The sequence below is a fragment of the Passer domesticus genome, chromosome Z (genome assembly GCF_036417665.1).
Source record: "Passer domesticus isolate bPasDom1 chromosome Z, bPasDom1.hap1, whole genome shotgun sequence".
In the NCBI taxonomy this organism is placed as follows: Eukaryota; Metazoa; Chordata; class Aves; order Passeriformes; family Passeridae; genus Passer; species Passer domesticus.
The window spans coordinates 53,907,490-53,926,522 of record NC_087512.1 but is presented as its reverse complement, the minus strand read 5'-3'; the positions used below and the strand labels follow the sequence as shown (position 1 = coordinate 53,926,522).

Below are 19,033 nucleotides of genomic sequence, written 5' to 3'. Positions count from 1 at the left end.
GATAATCCAGCTTTTAGTGAAGGTTATGGTAATTAAAATATTAGATCTCAGTCATTATGGAAGGAAAAAAATACTAAATACATGAAACAGAGCTGAAGTGCTACTTTATTTATTTGTAAATTATTTTATCTAATGTGAATGTTTTATCTTTCCATCCTTGCTTTCTAGAATCCAATACTTTGTGCTTTAATTAGTACGATCAATAAACCAATAGCCAGAGTCTTGTTCTGCAGGTTTGGATTTGAAGAGAATGTGTTCAGAACTCTCACTAAAATAGTGATTGACAAATTTAATCAATTTGTATGTGTTGTTTTTTTCACTGTCAGTTACACAGATATGAAAGAGGCTTTGCAGGAGTTTGCGATTTCATTAAAGATGCTTCATTGCATACATTTTAGATGTTGGATCACAAAGCAACATAATCTGTTGAGAGAACTACCACACTGTTAGGAGTTCCTTTTCCCCTGCTGTCTCAGACTATGAAGGTTCTTTATTTTGAAATAGATGCAAGGAAGTGATTGCCTTCTGTGACAGGCCATTGCAGCAATTGCAGAAAGCATAACAGTAGAGATAAATTTGTCATTTTTCTTACTGATTTAGAAGAATAGACACATTCTTATGCTGTGTAATGCATCACCAAACATCTCCCTTATCTGTCCATGTAAGTAATTCTCTACTGATTTGTGACTCATGACATTTATATAAAAGTAAGATTGTATTAAAGCATGGTAGGGGAGCCCTTCACAGTAATTTAGTTTATATATTTATGAATCTTGTACACTTCCACCATGTTGCAAGATCTTAACTTTCTTGTCAATAGATCCTGGGCCAGAGTTAGTCTGTGCAGCATTGGTATCCTTATCCTTTCTTTTATTTTAGTCTCTACTGAGGAAGTGCTGCCAGTGCAGTCATGCTGTAGAAATTTTTGCCTATTTATTCATTAAAGACCTGGAAATAAACAGTTTTATTTGGTGGACAGCTGAAGTTCAATTTTGTTTATGGCCGCTTTCCAAGCTTGCTGGCTTGGGCCTGTGTTTCTGGCTTACAGCCAGAATTTGACATGGATCAAAAGTGCCCCAAATGTCAGATGCTTTTAAGAAGTGTGGACAGTATTAATTCAATTCAACTTTCTCTCTTAGTGAATATGTTCTAGCTTCTGTTTCTTGTTTTTGTAAATCCCAACTGCCTGATGGACATATATCAGAGAAAGAACAATACAAAAGGAGACAATAAGATAGTAGGCAGATAAAATCAGTCATTCTTTGTCCCACACTCTGATCTAGAATTTACAGGATAAGAGGTCAGTGGAGTTGTCAAGACTCTTGCCACTGAACATGCCTAGAATCTTCTGAAGTAAAAGGCTGGACTAAGTTCACACACTAAGGCTCAGAACTTAAGTACTTCTTAAGGTTAGCATATTATCTATCAAAAATGTCTTGAGAAATAACTTGGTCTTGGGGAAAAGTGGAATTAGTAGTATAAGCACACTTTTTGAGGAATTGAAGGAGGTGCATTATTCACAGAAACAGAACTCTTCAGAATATTTGAAGTGCAGATTTAGTTTACCCTCTCTGTATGAAAGAGAGTTATAAGCACTTGAGATACCTAGACCTCTCTTGAACTGCCAAAAATATTTCAAGAGCTTTAATTTCTTCCTTGAGGAAGCAGGCTTCACCATGGTAGTGTTCAGAACTGCATACCCACTGGGGATTTGTTACTTCAGTGTGAATCTTCTCTGTGGATTAAGAAAGCTTCACAGAGAAGTTTACTTTCAAACAGAAATCATGTGCTAGTATCCAGCAGGGAGAAAAGTAGTCATTTTTTGCCAGAATCATCGTCATTGCCTTCTTGCATCTTTTTCATAGTGATGGCACCAAATTAGTGTGATTGCTAACTTCTCATAGTCTCTAGGCAATTCACAGGAAGTAATGTGATAGAATTTGGCTGCTTTAAATCACTTCTCTGCTTTTCTCTCTTCCTTTTTAAGAGGCTGATTAGAAATACCATTGTCCTTAAAGGCAATTATTATGCTTCTAAAACTCCTAAAATCTGCTGTAAAATAATTATTGGAATTAGGATTTATGTTTTTAATGTAGTGTCACTGGTAGTTTTCTGGCAGATAGAAGTGTATGCTTTTATGCTTAGCTTGTGGTTTTTTTCTGCCATGTTATGAAGTTCTTGCCTGCTACAGACTTGAGAAACCAGAGTAGCAATCTAGTTTTCAGACTACTGTCTTTAAGTTACAGAGCTATTTTTTGGTTCTCCTTTTTATTTTTTGGTTATTACTGTTAGTGGTTTTTAACAGTGGGGTAAGTGAAATAGCATGTTTCAGATAATCCTTTTTTTTTTTCCTTGTATCATGTAGCAGTCAGATGGATGAAAAACATTTCTGGTCAGTTTGGGATCCAAGTGCCTGAACATCAGCACTAATGCCCGGTTTTAAATTTCTTAATGTATCTGCCTGTGGCATGAAGCTGTGACTCCTAGGCCATAAAGAACAGTGGATATTAATATTCAAACAGGTGAAGCCCTCTTTCCAACAGATATTGAGGTTCTTTGTTCAAAATAGTCTTTAATGGTAGGGAAAATTAAAGTTCTGTGTGAGATAGTGGTAGTCACTGCAACCTTGTCAAAAAATTCCATGATACTTATTTCAATTTCTTTACAGGGAGGTATAGAAACAGGTCATCAGAAACCTAATTTCTGTTTGGCTGGTGTTAGGGTAATGTGAGAAAGTCAGTGACATTTGCATGAAGGTAATAGCAGATATCCAAGAGTTTCTGAAACTGATGTCCTCATCCTAGAGGAAAGAAAGTTTGGAGTGCCACAGCCAAGATGCAAGGAAATTTGTCATTCTTGGAAAATGATTTAAAGTCTTTGCTTTTAGGGCACTATAGGACTTTATAGACCAAAAGTAGGTTGTTTTCTGGAAGTTACTGCAAAATATTTCTGCAAGCAAAATTATTTTTTAAATCTGATTTTTTTTGTCAGATTTCTGAGAAAAGCAGGAGTTGTTGGTGTCTAGAAGCTAGAGTATAGATTAGTGAAAGTAATTATTATAAGTATTAATTATAAGAGTATAATTAGTAAAATTTAGGGGGAAAAAAAGAAAGAAACCAAATACAGGATAGAGTGGCAGAGCCAGACACTGGCAGCTCCAGAGGCAGCAGAGCATTTAGTCAGGGTCAGAGTGTGCCTAGAATTCCTATCAGGAACAAAATGAAAAGAGGTCAGGAATAGTGCTGAGGACAAGACTATCATGTGGGTCCAAAGTCTGTCCAGGACACAGGACCAAACATAGGATTGAAGAAACCTACAGCATACTCATATAGGAGTCATCCAGGATGAAGGGCTGGAGACAGAGCAGTTGTCAGTATAATTTCATGAGACAGTATTTCTGAGACTGTGGCTCATCATCATGAGATTGACTTCATCAACATGTGTTGCCACTGTGGCAAATTGAGTGCTAAAATCAAAGCCTAAATGATATGATAAAAAAAAATACAGTATAGAAGTAATATATCCTGAGCTATATCTTCTTTTTTGTTTCTGATGTGCCTCAGAATGACTTGTTTTTATTTCTAGACCTTGGCTATGAATGCTAAGATGAAATAAAATCAGTTAATGTTTGGCTTTATGTGTAATACAAACATCAGTCATTCCCCTTTAGATTAAATTTACTTAGTTTTGCTAGAACTTTGTAACAATGAGGACTTCCACAATACCTAATTGAAATTATCTCACTCTGGAAACCTGTAGCATTTACTTAGCAACTGCTATAAAAATGAAAATAAAATGGAAACACAAGTGTATTGATTTGGGGTTTGGAGGGCTACAATGAGATGCTTGACAGTCTTGACAATTTCTGTATCATGTTAACCTGAAATTTTTGTCCTCTGTGCTAGTTGCTGTTTAGAGCAGTTGAACATGGTGATTGTACTGAATTCAGTGTAATACAGTGAATGTTGCAGTACAGAAGGAGCTGATGTGACTGAGCTGGCTATAGGTGTTTGTAATGAAAGGCGATGCAGATTTTTGTATGGCTTTTAAGTGAGGGGAGATGTATTTGGAGAGTTTTAAAAATGAAAAAGTTTAAAAGTAACTTCTGAGCTAGAAACAATGAAACAAACAAAAAAAAGGTAACTTCTGGCTTATAAAACCAGAAAAGTTGAAGAAGTAACTCTGAGTTTAAAAAAAATAAAAAACTTTTAGGTTTGTATTTTGATAGTCTGAAAGAGAAACACATATCCTCAAGGAAAATCAAAGTTCAGTGCAGCTGATATAAATTCAGTTTTCTTATGTTAATTTGTTGGCTCTTATAGCACAAAGGGGAGATGGTGTTTTCTCTTTAGGAGGTGGGGAAAAGACAAACCTGCAAGTGGGAATTGTGAATATTTCCTATCTAATAGGATCCTGTTACAATGTGGTTGTGCTCATTTAGTGATGATTCAAGTTGCAGGCCACAGTAATATGTGACAACTACATAAGGACCATTAATGAAGGAATGATTTGTTTTCGAGTAATTTTTATAAGGGCAAATGAGGTAGCTTTTTGACAAAAATGCAGCTGTTTTCTTCTTAGGCTGTTTTGTAGTAGTATGCAAAGCTATGGCTGTGTGTTGGTCTGCTTCAGACTGCTGCTGCTTTTGGCCATTTGATCTGTTCACTCCATAGAGATTTTTATATATAACCTGTAAATTAACACTGGTTTTGTGGATAGTTGTATGTACAATTTGATCTTGGTGTTTCAGGAACTCTGTGACAATGAAATTTGTAGCTTTATAAGATGTAATAAAAATAGTGAGGAAAACATGGTTTTCAACCAACATGACTGAAGTATTTCATCAGTTATTTTCTTCAACTGTTAAGAAGTTGATGCATTGAATCATGTATCACTATACCCATAAACTAGACATTATTGATTTTTTTTATGAGAAGGGGGGTGTGGCACAGAAAGAGTTTCTTCTGTAACAGAGGAGACTGGTCTTTGATTCAACAGACAGCTTGAGCATGCCAAATAAGTACAGCTTACGAACTTTGAGGCAACACTGCTTGGTTGTTCAGACCCTTTTTAATAAGTAATGATTGAAATTAAAAAAGAAACTGTTGACTGAACTACTAACTCAAAGTCTTTGCATTTCTGTAGAAAAAGTGCTTCCTTATTTATTTTGGTTCATCGTGCTAGATACAATTTATGACCCTTGGCTTGAATAGGGTTCAAATCTTTTATTTGGTACAATTACTGAGATATACACACTGACTCTGTCCTCCATGTTTATATTGATGATATTTATATTTTCAAAATAATCTGTTTGTGTCTGTGATTTGTAGCTGTGATCTGTGCATGAGTTCAGTGAACCATTGGCTTTACTCGGAGTTGAATTTGAACACTGCCAATTTTGAAGGTTTGCATTTTTATTGTTCTGTTGTTTAAATTGGCAGATACTTGTTGTTTTGGCACCCTGCAAAGATTACTCATTAAGCTTATCTCAGTTATGGTGCTCAAGTTGTGTTCAAGCTGTCACAAAGTTGTTCTATCATTTTATCTATTAACATGCAAGCTATTTGTGCATCAAAACAGTATCAGTCAAATCCAAAAGTAAACATCACATTCTGACTACCCTGCCAAACAGCTGTCAGACAGAAATACCTGATATTTCTTACCTTCGTCACTTCAGATTTGAATCTAGGCATACTGCAAGCTCTTTCCAGTTATGAAAGTTTCAGTTTCACTATTTAACACATTTAATGTAAATGTGGATCTGACTAAGAACCTGTCATGTCCCATTTGACTGAAGCTCTTCAGGGTTAACTCCATGAAACTTTGTTTTATTGTGATAAAACAAATGCATCCTCTCACGGTATGATTTTCCAAACAGGTTACAATCACCACTCCATATTTAGTAACACTGTTTATTGGGAGAAGATAAAAGCTTCACATCTTTCCTGATCGCTTAACATGTAGTGCTATTTCTTGGTGTTTGACGCAGCATTTGCCAGGTGATTTCATTAGAGCCAATGAGTCAGCTTGAGCCAGTTAACGAATTATAAGAGGAATATTGATTAGAAGATACCACTGTGTAGAGGGCAGAAGTGAAGAAATGTTACTTTGTACCAGTCAGAACAGTGTGATGACAAAGATAAAGACAATCCCCCTCTGATACAATGACATGCTAGTTGGCTGGGGAGACAGGATTTTTCTGCTGCCCGTAAGAACTTCCTTTGAAGTTAGAGAAAAATTTGGTGGTTTCCCCACCTCATCCCCCTAGAGAATAGTGTTTTCTGTAGGTTGGCATGGACTTCTGGTGAAGTTGAGCTGCAGGTCCCCGCCTGCAGTCTGGGATCCCGCACCTATTGGATATTTAGTTTTTGGCGTCCTGTGAACCACAGGAGGATTTATGGGTTTCAGGGTCATGCAGTATAGTGATGCTGTTCTTTACAGCATCACTATACATTCTCTGTTCTTTACATGTTGACTTTTATCCACTGCTTCTGCAACAGCTGTTCAGGTTTCAGCTACTCCAATACATCTAATACCTTCCAGGAACCAGACTTTCTTGACTTAATGCCTAAGATCTGGACTCCACCACTAGCTGTGTAAAGCACTTGTCTTTAGCAGGTATTACTGAGTGTAAATGTGTCTGATAACCAACCAAATCCATCAGTGTTTAAATCTATGTAATGAGATCTGGAAAGACTCTCATTCCTCCTGTTAGTGAGTAATGCATTCTAATTAAAATAACTGACCAATGTAGTAAGTGCAGTCACTAACAAATGCCATAGTCAGTTCATGCTATGTTTATAAATACTGCATTTAGATATGTTATGGGCTAACTAACCCCCAGTTGGCACAGTTAGAAGCAGCATCAGTTGCTTCATTTGCTGATGCACAGAGTACTTACTACCATAGATGTAGTTTTCCCTTTATGCAGTTGGTACAGCATCCGATTAGTTGATTCAGTTGTCTTCCCATGTCTTTGGATACAAAATGCATCTAAAGAGATGCAGTCCTCCTTAGAAAACCATGTTTTGGATGGAACCTTTGCTTGAGTTGAGGTCAGGAAATATTTTTTTTCAGAATCTCTAGGAAGAAACTCCCCAAACTGTCCTTTTCACTGACCTGTTGCCTTAGTTCTGTATTTTTCACTTCCCCTGTACTTTACTTGAGTGTCTTTTAGCTAACCTCCATGGCAGAAATGAATCGCCTGCTTGTAGCTCATAGCTGTAATTTTCTTCTGTGCTGATTTATAATCCCCCACCTATGAGCTGCTATACAGATTTATTTTATGAGATCACATTTTGTCAAGATAGTGATGACATTTTAAGTCAGTGAGACCAGAGAAGCTTTGCCTGTGCAGATCTGGAATAAAAGAATGAGAACTGTTTTTGTTTTGTTCTCTGCTGAAATTTGGCTTGGCTTTCTGTTGGGGGGTTTTAGAGTTTTAAAATAACTAACACAGGTTGTAATGAGAAAAGGAGAATGGTTTGTGCTTCTCAGTCTGCAGAATGTGTAAGTATGTATGGATTTCTGGCAAGCCTGTTACTGTTATTTTAAGTTTGTGGCTAGTAAAGACAATTTCCAGTTCCAGGTGGCATTCTTTGGCACGCACACTGCTCTTCAGGAATTTGTCAACTTGTGGTAGCTGTGGATGATCTTCATCACTTCCTCACTTCAGCTGCAGACTGCTGCAGAGAGCATTAGGAGTTGAGATATTTTGGATATTTTTTTGCAAGACTTTATGTTTACCTGTCTGGATCCTTGTGTAAAAATGTCCTGGACATTGTATTTGCTTGGTCTGCTGAATTGTATTGAAAACTTCATGCATAGCTTAGTTCTTCAGGCACTTTCACTGGAAAATTTTGCATGCCTCTTGTGAAATGTAGCCTAGAGCTTCTTCACTTGTGGCTTTTTGTTATCAGCCCACAGAGTGATGACTCCAGTTCTTTTTATTAGGCCAGTAGTTGTAATAAGGTTCTCTTGGTCCTTGAGTAATATTTACCAGTTTGAAAAGTTTGATGTTAACTTTTTTAAAACTGAAGCTAACTACTGTGTGCCTAAAACTTCACCATTCCATTGAGGAAGTGTCATTACAGAATACTGTAATTTTTTAACAAGTGCCAAAACCACTCTCTACCTTTATACTTTTTTTTTGAGTAAATGAGTATTTGAAAACATCAGGACATAAAATTTATTTCCTACACTAATTGTATCTCTAGTGGAGGAATACTGATTTCTTGGTTGCTGTTTTATCATAATCTAGGTAAATAGAGATGCAGTTTTCCAAATAGGAGTAATGCTGCAAATCAGGTGTTTATGTAGAAAAAATAAATTTCTTCCATTACCTTAGCAAGAATTTTCATTCTAGTTCAGGTTTTGTTTTGTTTTGTGTTTTCTTTTTTAACTGGAAAGAGGGATGGCAAGACCAGTCTTTTTGTGCATAGATGCATATTACCAGTTCAAAAATATACTTCAAGTTGAAGACTTTTCCACTTCAAATGGCAACTGTAGTGTTGATCTTGATTAAAACTCTGGGGCAGCATCAAACACTACTACATTTCTCTGTTTTTCTGAGAATTCTGGTCATAAAACCCTGAAACTATTTCAACTGGATATATGAAATAAAGTATTAAAGTGCAGAATAAAATTAGCCTCTGATTCAAAAAGTCTCCTAAGAATTTGAACATTGAAATGGTTTGTGGATGCACATTTATTTACCACTTTTGGACTTGTGAGGCTTGGTTCTCTTGAAGCAGCAGCAGCAGTACAGCCTGAATGTTGAGCATGTTGTCCTAGCAGATGCTGATCTTCACTAGCAGCCAGTTCATCATACCGTTGTTTTTTTTCATGCCATTGGTTTTTTTGAATTATTAGCTGCTGCTGGATCTAAGGTGTTGACTTTCTTGCTTGTAAAACAGTTAATATCTGAAAATATACTGACAAGCCTGAGGTTTTTAAAGGATGGAGGTCTTAATTTTCCCTGTTATATATTTCCAAAGTTAAATATGGTAATAGCATTTAAACTTATTTTTCAAAAGTATTTATTTGTTCTAAATTTGTCCGCAAACTTTCAAAAGTCTTAATTGGTTTGTTAAATTGCCTTTATTTAAATCAGGTGTCATTTACTTGGCATCATTATGTGATCAATGAATGGAGGTGTCTTGGAATTTTGTGGTGTAGAGATACAGTCATTAAACTGCATTAGTCCTTGACTGATTACTTTTTCCTTCCACAAAACCAGTTTTTATACAAGATCTCAGAGCCTCAGCTTAGGTGTTGAGGTACATTTAGTCATTTTTCTCTAGAGAGCTGTTGACATTCTTGATGATAATTTGGTGAAATCCAAATATCATCTTTTTAAAAATAAAAATGCTGTTAGGCGTATATAAGAGTTAACATGTACTGTGTTTCTGGAAACATTATGTCTAACCCCCATTAAGAGGTGCTCAACTTTTGTTAAGACATTTGATACATGTTGGTCTGTTTGGAAGATTTACTAATTATTTAAAAGATGAAGGTGACATTTCCCTGACATTTCATATGTAGCTTGAAAAATTAGTCTTCTGAAAGTCTTAATTAAGGCAGAAAACAGAGCAGACAACTTAACTGTACATTCTGTTATTAGAGATAGGGGTTCAAAAAAGAAAAGTGTCAATCATATTGTAGTATTCATAATTATTTTTTAAAAATTAACCTATTTACACAGAGTGTTTGCTGATAGCCAAACCTTTACTAGGTAAAATCTGCCAAAGATTTTTCAGGTTTTTGTTACCAAATATTTCACCAGACTCTTGCTTAATATTTTTTCTTGCTGCTGTTTTTCTGGAAAAAAAAATTACTCTATAGCCTCTGTTGTAACTTTAAAATCTGAAATATAAGGAATGAAATACATAAAAGTAATCATAAGAGGAAAAAACTTTATTTTGAAAGAAAACAAATGTTTTTGATTACAAGTTAAATTCCTGAACTTTTTACAAATTGTATATATTATTATATTATGTTAATATTATATGTTAATATGATATAATGTATTATATTATATTATATATTGTATATCATATTATTATATTATTAATTATATTAATATTATTCTAATATTAACATAATATTGTGTTACTACGTTCCTGTAGACCAGCCTGTAGTAACACTGCCTGATTTAACATATACCATTAATAACTTTTAAGTTAACACTCAAAATAAGGTTTAAATGTTCTTGAAGAGATCAAGTTACTAGAAGTGATCAAAACCAAAAAGCATGCCAGAAATTTTCAGGAAAAGAAGAAAGAAGAGATCAGAAAAACATTATGTTGCTGTATTAATTGATGTGCACCTGCTTCCCAAATACCATAGAACTGCAGAATAATTTAAATTGGAAAATATATCAGGGGTCCATCTGGTCCTGCTTGTTGCTCAGAGCAGAGCCATCTTTAATGTTATACCAATCTGCAAAATGCCTTGTGCATGTTGAGGTTCTAGCAGCTCCAGTGATGGAAGTCCCTCTGGGAAACCTGTTTCCGTATATAATCACTGTCGTCCTCATTGTGAGATTTTTGTTTTTTTTCAGTATCTAACTAGTTTTTCTTAATGCAAACTATCCTTTTGCTATGTACCACAGAAGAGTTTGGCTTCATGTAACCAATTGTATTTTCAGCTCCCTTAATTAGAAAACTGATGTAGGAGAATTCAGAAGAACGAAATAATAATGCTCAGATATGTGGAGGAGCTTCTGTAGAATTAGTGAATAAGCAGATTGGGCTTTACAGACTTCAGAAGTGCAATGAAGGGAATGTCATAAAGGTGTGTGGGGATACATGGGGGAAGTGAATAAGGAATAATGACTGTTCTCTGTCTTTGCAAAAACAAGAAGTAGGGCTCATCAAATAACCACAGTAGGCAAATGATTCAAAAAAAGCACAGAAACATATTCTTCAAAAATGTGTAATTAACTTGTGCAACTGGTTGCTACAGTGGGGCATTGTAATAAGTTATATAGATTCAGAAAACAGTTAAAAAATATGAAAGGAAAATCCTTCCTTGACTGTTGCATGTAGAAACATCCAGACCTTAACTAATAAGGCTGATCTTATACTACAGATCCTCAGAGGACAAAGACCTGCTCTGAAGAGCTGCCATTCTCTTTTTCTTACAGGTTATTACTCCACTGGCATAGTCTAGGATATGCTTTTGGTCTGAGAAATTATAACAGTTATCAAATTTCACACTAGTAAGTTTTGTTTTTCAGGCTACCCCCTGCAATTCAGGATAGGTAACATTAATTTGCATCCAGTGCAGTGTTTTATAATATGTGTACATCAACTATGCATCATTTCTGCTGCTTTAGAAGGTGTTTAAAACAGAAAATACTGCCTTATCATAAAGTGATTTTTGAATACCTAAGTTGTTTAACTGGTTTCACTGTGTACTTGAGATATTTTTAATTAGCTTTGAATGTTTAATTTTTTTTATAACTGTTATATCTACATGGTTCTATACAGTTCTAGATATCTGCAATAGTAAACTAAGAAAATGCATATTATAATTCCTGGAAAGGGACTCCAAAGAGATGATCTACTCAACTCAAGTAATCATCTCATATCCAACCAGCAGCTCTTTTCATGTGTGAGTGCCATATTAATAATTTAAAATACTCTGTGTTTTTTTGTAAAGATGTCATAATTCTTTATCTGGTTTTCTACATGTGGTCTTTCTGAGATACTTAGTTTTGTCATAAATGGGACCAAAAGAAAAAAATTAAAAAACAGAGAACGGTGTTTTGAGGAACAAGATTAGTCTTCTTTTTGAAACCAAGTGATATGCTTTTGGGGGTATTTGCCATGTTCTGCTGTCTGCTCAAATTTTAATATGTCAGCATTTATGTCTCTTTCAGTAAATGCTAAAGCTGTAAAACAGATGTTCGAAGATTTTTGTGGTTAGTATATTCACTCATGAATTGGCAGGCCATAGTTATTGTCACTGTATAAGTTTATGACATGCTTTTGGGGCCACTCCTTTATAACTTCTAATCTCCACTGCTGAAGTGATAATTTTCAGAAAGTTATTTTCTCTATTTTGAAGAGTTTTTGCTTGTAAATGACAAAACTTCATTCTCACTCTATACTTACATAGACCTCAAAAATATTCCTTGTTCTACCCATTGTCTAAATTTAAAGCTTTGAGATTAATGTTGTTCAGCACCTTTTTCATCAGGGAATGTGTATCTTCAAACAAGAAAGGAAGCTAGCATTCACTTTGCAAAAACTGTATTGATTACTCTGGCAGATGCCTGTTTCATCTGTATGTTCATTGAACATATCGTTTGCAGTAGCTGCTGAAATTTCCCTGTCTAAATTTATCTTAGAGCCCTTGTATCCTACTGAGTTTTTATCAAAATATCTGAGGACCAGTTCCCTCACCAAATTAGAGAATCAGTGCTATCACTCTCATCTTTCAGATATCACTGATTATGTTCTTTTCATTGAAATCCCTTTTCTTTTGAGAGCATTTTCTCTTTGACTTGTAGAGTCATCATCACATTTCCTCTATGTTTTCTGTGAAGGTTTTGTGATGTAATTTGCAAGCCCACGTTCAACTTCTGTATCCATGTGGACAGTTCACATCTGACTCGTGAGGCTTTTTTTTTTTTTTTGAACGGAATAATATTAGAGTATGAGCTTATTTATATCACTGTACATACATGGCTGACTAGTGTTTTAGGAATATTCAATATATGCTGCATTGTCCTTTGTCTGTTGCTGATAATCTTCCACCTTTGATTGGTAGTGTTAATATTTACCTGTCTCTCAGAAGCATTTATTTTATTTTATCTTTATCTTAGATCTATCTCCAGCTCTTTACTTCATTGCTTTTCTAAAAAGAGTATAGACTATTTTTCTTTTATAGTAACATCTAAAATACAGCCCTAGTCCTGGATTTATACAGCTAAAAAACTCTTCTGGGCTTTTACATCACACAGTTCAATTTAAGCAAAATCTTTTTTTCCTGTTGCTTTTTCTTGCCTATGTTCATTGAAAATACTGTTGTGACTATGACTCATCTGATCTGTCTTTTTGATTGTGTCACTCTGCTGGGTATATTGTTTTATTTCTCATACGTTGTTAAGATTTGCAGTGGTTGTGCTCAGTGACAGGACTGTGTGTTTGGCAAATGAGAGACTTGCTGTCCGCGGAAATGTATCAGTTAAAGGGCATGACCATGGAAGATAAATTGTAGTGAAAAATCCACTGAAACACACAGGATCTCACGCTGCACATGATCCCCCAAACAGAACATAGGAAACACAGAAGCCCATATATATAAGTATATAAATATGCAATTGAGGAAATCCTCAAGTAAAATAGCGGGTGCTTCACTCATGGTTTTCAACTGACCTGAATCCTTTGCTTTGGTTCTTATGCTTAATTTCTTCTTTCTGTCTCTTGTGAGAAGAGAAAGAATGGAAAGGAAATTAAGAGTGTCAGAATGGTTGTCTTCTGTTGTGACATCTCTTGAAAAAAGCTGAAGTGATCTTTTTCCCCTCTTAGGAAGGATGGAAAACTGAGCAGCCTTGCATCCTATTGTTCTGACACTCCATAGGAGCTGCCCCACCATGCTTTAGTGATAACAGTAAGGTTACAGCCATGAAAGTGTGAGCACATCTCCAGTTCTTCCTGTTTACTCTCCTGCTGTCTGCTGTCAGCATACAGGCATTCTGGTGGGCTCCCAACGAAGCGGACCTTGTATCTGGCTCTTTCAGGTGTTCTCCTGCTGACCTGCCTGCCTACCCCAGGCTCTGGGCATCTCAATGGTGTGAGTGGGATGGCTCCCACAGCCTATCATTATTAAATGTGATGATATCCTCTACCTGTTATATCTAGTTTATGATATAGTTAATTTAAATTCATTCTGGGAAGTCGTTAAAAACATGGCTAGTCCTAAAAAGGGAAATGTCAGTCATGCATTTTTCATAATTTTTTTATTATATGTTCTCATTACACAGGTGTGTTTAAACACACTTAAAGAAATAGGTTAAAATGTTTTCTAATGACCGCTTGTATTTGCATACATATAGCTTCTTAATGGTAGAGTACAATTTTTTCTGTAATAATTCAGTTATTGCATAAAATACTATGATCTACAGGTTAGTTTGCTTTCTAGTGAAATTGGTGTTGTATAAAATAAGAATTGAGGTATCATGCTACCATTTCCTTGGTGTCTCTGAAACTAATTAATTTGAGCGGAAATGAAACTGAATTAGCTAGTATGCTTTAGTAGCTGCATTGTGTGTGCTAGTAAGTGTAATACTCCATAATGCTCTCTATAGCTTCCGTGAAGCAGATTCCTAGTACCTTTCCAGTGTCTAGCTCAGGTTAATTAGTCTGACAGTCACATGTCTTACAACTTTGAAACTTTTGTCATGACTACATATTTGGCATGTTTGTTTTGTTTGGTGACATGATGTCTGTTGGAATGAGCACTGTGTAGAATTGTAATGGACTTTCTGAGTGAATAGTGCCTCTGCTCTCTGCTAGGTTCCTTCAGAAATTTTAAATTACCTAATATTCTGAAATAATCCTTTCAGCTACTGAATCCTTTGTGGAATTGGGAGTGTCTTGACTGAGAGGTTCAAAATTTGATGTGGCTGGGAAGAGATCATTGAAAGATAGCTGTGATGTGTATTTGCTTTTATTTTGTAAATCAAACTTAAAATAACACCCTGATTTAACTAGTGAGATAATACACACATATGTACATAAATACATACATTTAAAAAGTAGATGGGGTGTTCTGTGTTGCAGTTTTACACCAGTTTAGAAAAAAATATATACTTAATGTGCATTAAAAAAATCCCTTTATATGGATTTATATAATATTCTGAGTGAAAAACAGGTTTCCTGCAAGATGAAGTAGTTCCTTCTAAGGCACACTGCTGGGCAATGGCAAAAAAAGTCACAAGAATACTGCTGTTGTATCTCTTTAGTGTTATCTTGGTTGCCCTAAAAATACTTGAGTGGAATAAATAAACTCAGTACTGGCTACAGTTGTGTTTTGTCATATGTTTGATTATGCCTGCTGTGCAATTTCTGAATCTTCATTGCTGTAAGATATAGACTCGTTTCAATATGTCAGGGGAAAGAACTGTGGGAATGCTAAATAATGTTTATAAAAGAGCTGCAGTTGGAACAGGACATGTACTACATTTTGAACAAAGTTTATCCCTTAAATGCAGATTTCAATACTCGCTCTATTTAATGCAACAGTTTGCCTCTGTATGTCATTCAGTGGTGCTTATCAAAGTTGAGTCTGATATTTTGAGTCAAAAAAGCTCCTTCTTGTTAATATTTTTTTGTTAATGAGAAATTGGTAAATGTAGAACCTTACTTGTAATTTGTTGCTGTTGCTAGATAAGCATGCTGTTAGTGTCCACTAGCAAGGGAGCTCTTGAGTTTTGGTTGTGGGAAGGGAAGTAGGGTTTGTGCATCTTTTGGTAACTTATTTTCTCCTGTTATGTAAGAAGTATACATTTAATTGGTGTTAAATGTCATGGCTGGCTTCTGAAGAGATGTGTGGAGTGGATTACTCCACAACCATCATGCAAGCTAATGTAGAATTTGTGTCTTAGTTGTTAATGAGGTTTTTTGTTTGGGTTTCTTTGGTTTTTTGTTGTTGGGTTTTTCTGTGGTGGTTTTTTGGTTTTTTTGGTTCGTTGGTTGATTTTTTTAGGGTTTTTTGGGATTTTTTTGGTGCAAGCAGTTTATTTCAGCAGCATCATAAGAATAAAAATAAGGTTTCAGCACAGAGTTATTTTACTAAAATTAAATTATTTAGTATATGACAATATTTGAGTCTGATAAAATGTATAAAAATGTAACTGATGGGTAAGTGGACACATAGTTAATGAGTATTTCTGTGACAGATACACTCCCTATTAGAGTTTTCACAATTTGGCTGGTTATTGCACTCTTTTATTCACTAGTGTACAAATTAAGGCAAATTGCAGACTTCTGCTACCAAATGAATGGCATTATTTTGCTAAGAGAGCATTTAACCTGTATCTTGCAAAATAAACTCTATTTGGAAATAATTTTCAGAGACTGCTAAATTTGGTGTGCAGATTTATTGCTTGTTGGGAAGTCCTGGAATAAACTGAAGCTGCATTTCTTACAATATGAGGTCTTTGATTTCTTCTGTCAAAGGTGGAAACTTGAAAGCAATTTTTCTTTGTAACACTGGCAAACAGTTGTAGTCTCTCTTCATTATCAGTTTTTTACAGTTTAGTTAACGTAAAGCAAATTAGAATGAGGTTGTTAATGTGTGATTTTTCTGCTTCAGAGTACCTTGGCTGTTTCTGAACGTGGTTTACAAGTAATAAACTCAGTTTGTCCATATTAAAATACTTTTTTTTTTAAGGTTGTTATTTATTTGAGAGCTGATAATAAGAGATGAAGAAAAGTATAGTCTTCGGACTAAGTCAGCTTTTGAGACCTTGGAATTTATATTGACTTCTGCTGAATTAGAGATGCTTAAAGGCTGTTTGTGTTCCAGCCACAGCCCTATTCTTGCAGAATTTTAAATACAGACAGTGGCTTGTCAGAAGTGACAGTGGCACGTACGGTTTACAGTAATGCCAGAAGAGAAATGGCTTCTGTTACTTGCACCAATGGGTGCTAATATTTATAGGTAGTCTGTTGTTAGAGAAAGGCCTGTTAAAAAAGAGAAAGTAAGGATGTCCTTTAAGTAAGGATAATGCACATATATAGAGTTTTTACTATGTGGGGAGTTTTATTACATATTTTCAAATCATTGTCCCTTTAAAATTTGAGGTATTTCAGGAGAACTGAGAGTTGAGTCTCTTGTTTTTGGAATATAAAAGAATTTCAGTTTTCTTTATAGTTGAAGTATTTGCACAAAGTATTTTAGGAAATACAGAATTTGTAAGTGGTTAAATTTTGTTTAATCCTGCTGATTCTGACACTTCCTAGCTTGTATCAGTAGCAGTTCAACCCCTATCCTTTATTTCCATAAAATTCAGTATTCTATATGGTACATTTTCCAATAAATCAGTGATCCTGTAGATTTGCTTTTTTCACTAAAGATTCTGGCCTTTCTCCTAGGACAAGAAGGATAAAGTGTCAAGATTTGACACTATACGTCATTCCATAGCTGGAATTATAAGGTCTCCAAAATCCATGTTGGGTTCATCATCGGTAAGTAGTACCAATACTGTAGTGTTGGAATATATTCTGTTATTTTTTCAGCTTAAATAAGATTTCTTTTTCCTTGAAACAGCATGCATTTCCATCTGAATGGACAACAATTACGTTAAAATTATAGCATATAAACACTGTTCTGACTGATCAGCATGCAAAATAATATCATGATACAATGGTATGTCAGAACAACTTGTCCCACTTCAGGAGAATCAGTTTGTATGTTCTTTGCAGCTCCCAGAGTGGTGCTATATTGTTCAGAATATTCTTCCCAACAAGGCTGATTTTCTTGAAATGCACTATATGATAATAATCTGTATTAGGTTAGATGGACACACGTGTTTTACAAATTTGTACAATTGTTGCAATAATTGTATTACCATATTTTTTTATAAAAAGCTTCAATGTATAAGCATATTGTTACTATTGCTACTACTGCTGGTACTATTTAATTTACTATAAGTAATCTTGCTTAAAACCTCACTAAAAATGGCTGTTGAGTATCTCTGAGATATAGTTAGCTTTTGTTAAAATTTTGTAATTGCTGGACAAATGTTCTTGTTTGTTTTACTTTTGTATTTCCTTCTGTTTTTTTCATGTGGTAGCTTGCAAGATTAGTTAGAATCCTTAAGCACCTACTTGTGGATGCATCAGATTGTACTTAAAAACCTTCTGCCTTTTTCTTGAAGTGGAACATGTGATCACCATAATGCTCCCAACTTAAAATCAAACCAAAACAACAACTCAAAAACCGAGCAAAAGAAAAAACTTGAAGAAAGTTGGGTGAAGTTTTTAAAATAGTTTAAAATAGCCTTTTAATTGTGATCTTGCCACCTAAAATACAAGCTCAAAGTAGCATTCTTGAGAAAACTTCAGAAGCAATGCGTCTTTTATTTTATGCTGCAGGATTGCATCCAAGGACCCATTAACAGACACAGCAAACCATATTTAAGCTAGATAGTATTCAGAATGGGTGGAAGAGATAAAAATTACATATGTGTAAAGATACATATATATACAGAGGACAACTGTACATAGTGATGAAGGAATAGAAAAATAAATACAATCATGAGATAAAATTAGGGTACAAAGGCTTTTCCTCTGACAAACATGAAAGTTGCATGGCATTTGAAATGTAACAAGAAAAACCTCGCTAAAATATTAAAGTATCTTTGATGTTAAACAAAATTTCCACATTGTTGTGATCTTCATTTTATTAAAGTCCTAGTTGTGGTAAAAATCAGCATTTCGTATTAAAAACCAATTAAAATGTGTATTTCTGTGACCTCTGGTCTTTATGTAGGTGAGACACAGCATTCATCTGTTTCTATGTATTATAAAGCTTATGACTTCAAAATAAACCAAAAAGCATCTACAAACCCCAGAAAAAAACCTACCTGAAATTACTTCAGAGAAAAATTGGAAGAGAAAAAAAATCTCAAGAGGAAGATGGAAATAAAATGCTTAGATTAAATCGGGGAAAGTCAATGTCAAAATCTTAATTGGCTTAAAGTGTCATTTTAAATAGTCTATGTACCACACTCTGATTTCATTCCATGGAAGCTGATGTAAATCCGTCTGTAGATTTGTGGTAGATATGATTGGTGAAACCTTGGAATATATTTGGAAGAAGTAAGATTGGCATTGGTTCATTTGAGCCAGAAAGTAAAATCTGAGTAACAAGTGCAATCTTGATTACCTGTTGCTTAAATTACACCTAAATTACTTCAGAATTAGAATATATAAATTTCTAGCCAATTTTCAGTTTTGCTTTCTATTTTGATTTAGTGATTTTGTGTGTGTTAGAAAAGCTGACCATATGTATACAG

The 19,033-nt window shown here is 34.9% G+C and overlaps 1 protein-coding gene across 25 annotated transcripts in view; it reads left to right on the top strand.

Moving 5' to 3' along the window:
- The window catches only part of FER (FER tyrosine kinase), a 160,468-nt gene that overhangs the window by 59,007 nt on the left and 82,428 nt on the right, over positions 1–19,033 (top strand). For 23 of the 25 annotated variants that reach the window (XR_010353706.1, XR_010353707.1, XR_010353708.1 and 20 more), the window contains one exon: positions 17,109–17,201. Coding sequence is in view for 21 of the 25 variants with exons in the window: in XM_064404888.1 (XP_064260958.1) it covers positions 17,109–17,201 (93 nt within the window). In the remaining 4 variants the exon portion in view is untranslated. Of the gene's footprint in view, positions 1–17,108; positions 17,202–17,283; positions 17,494–17,809; positions 18,199–19,033 lie in introns of those variants that run through there. The other 2 variants (XM_064404908.1, XM_064404909.1) reach the window with 2 other exon arrangements.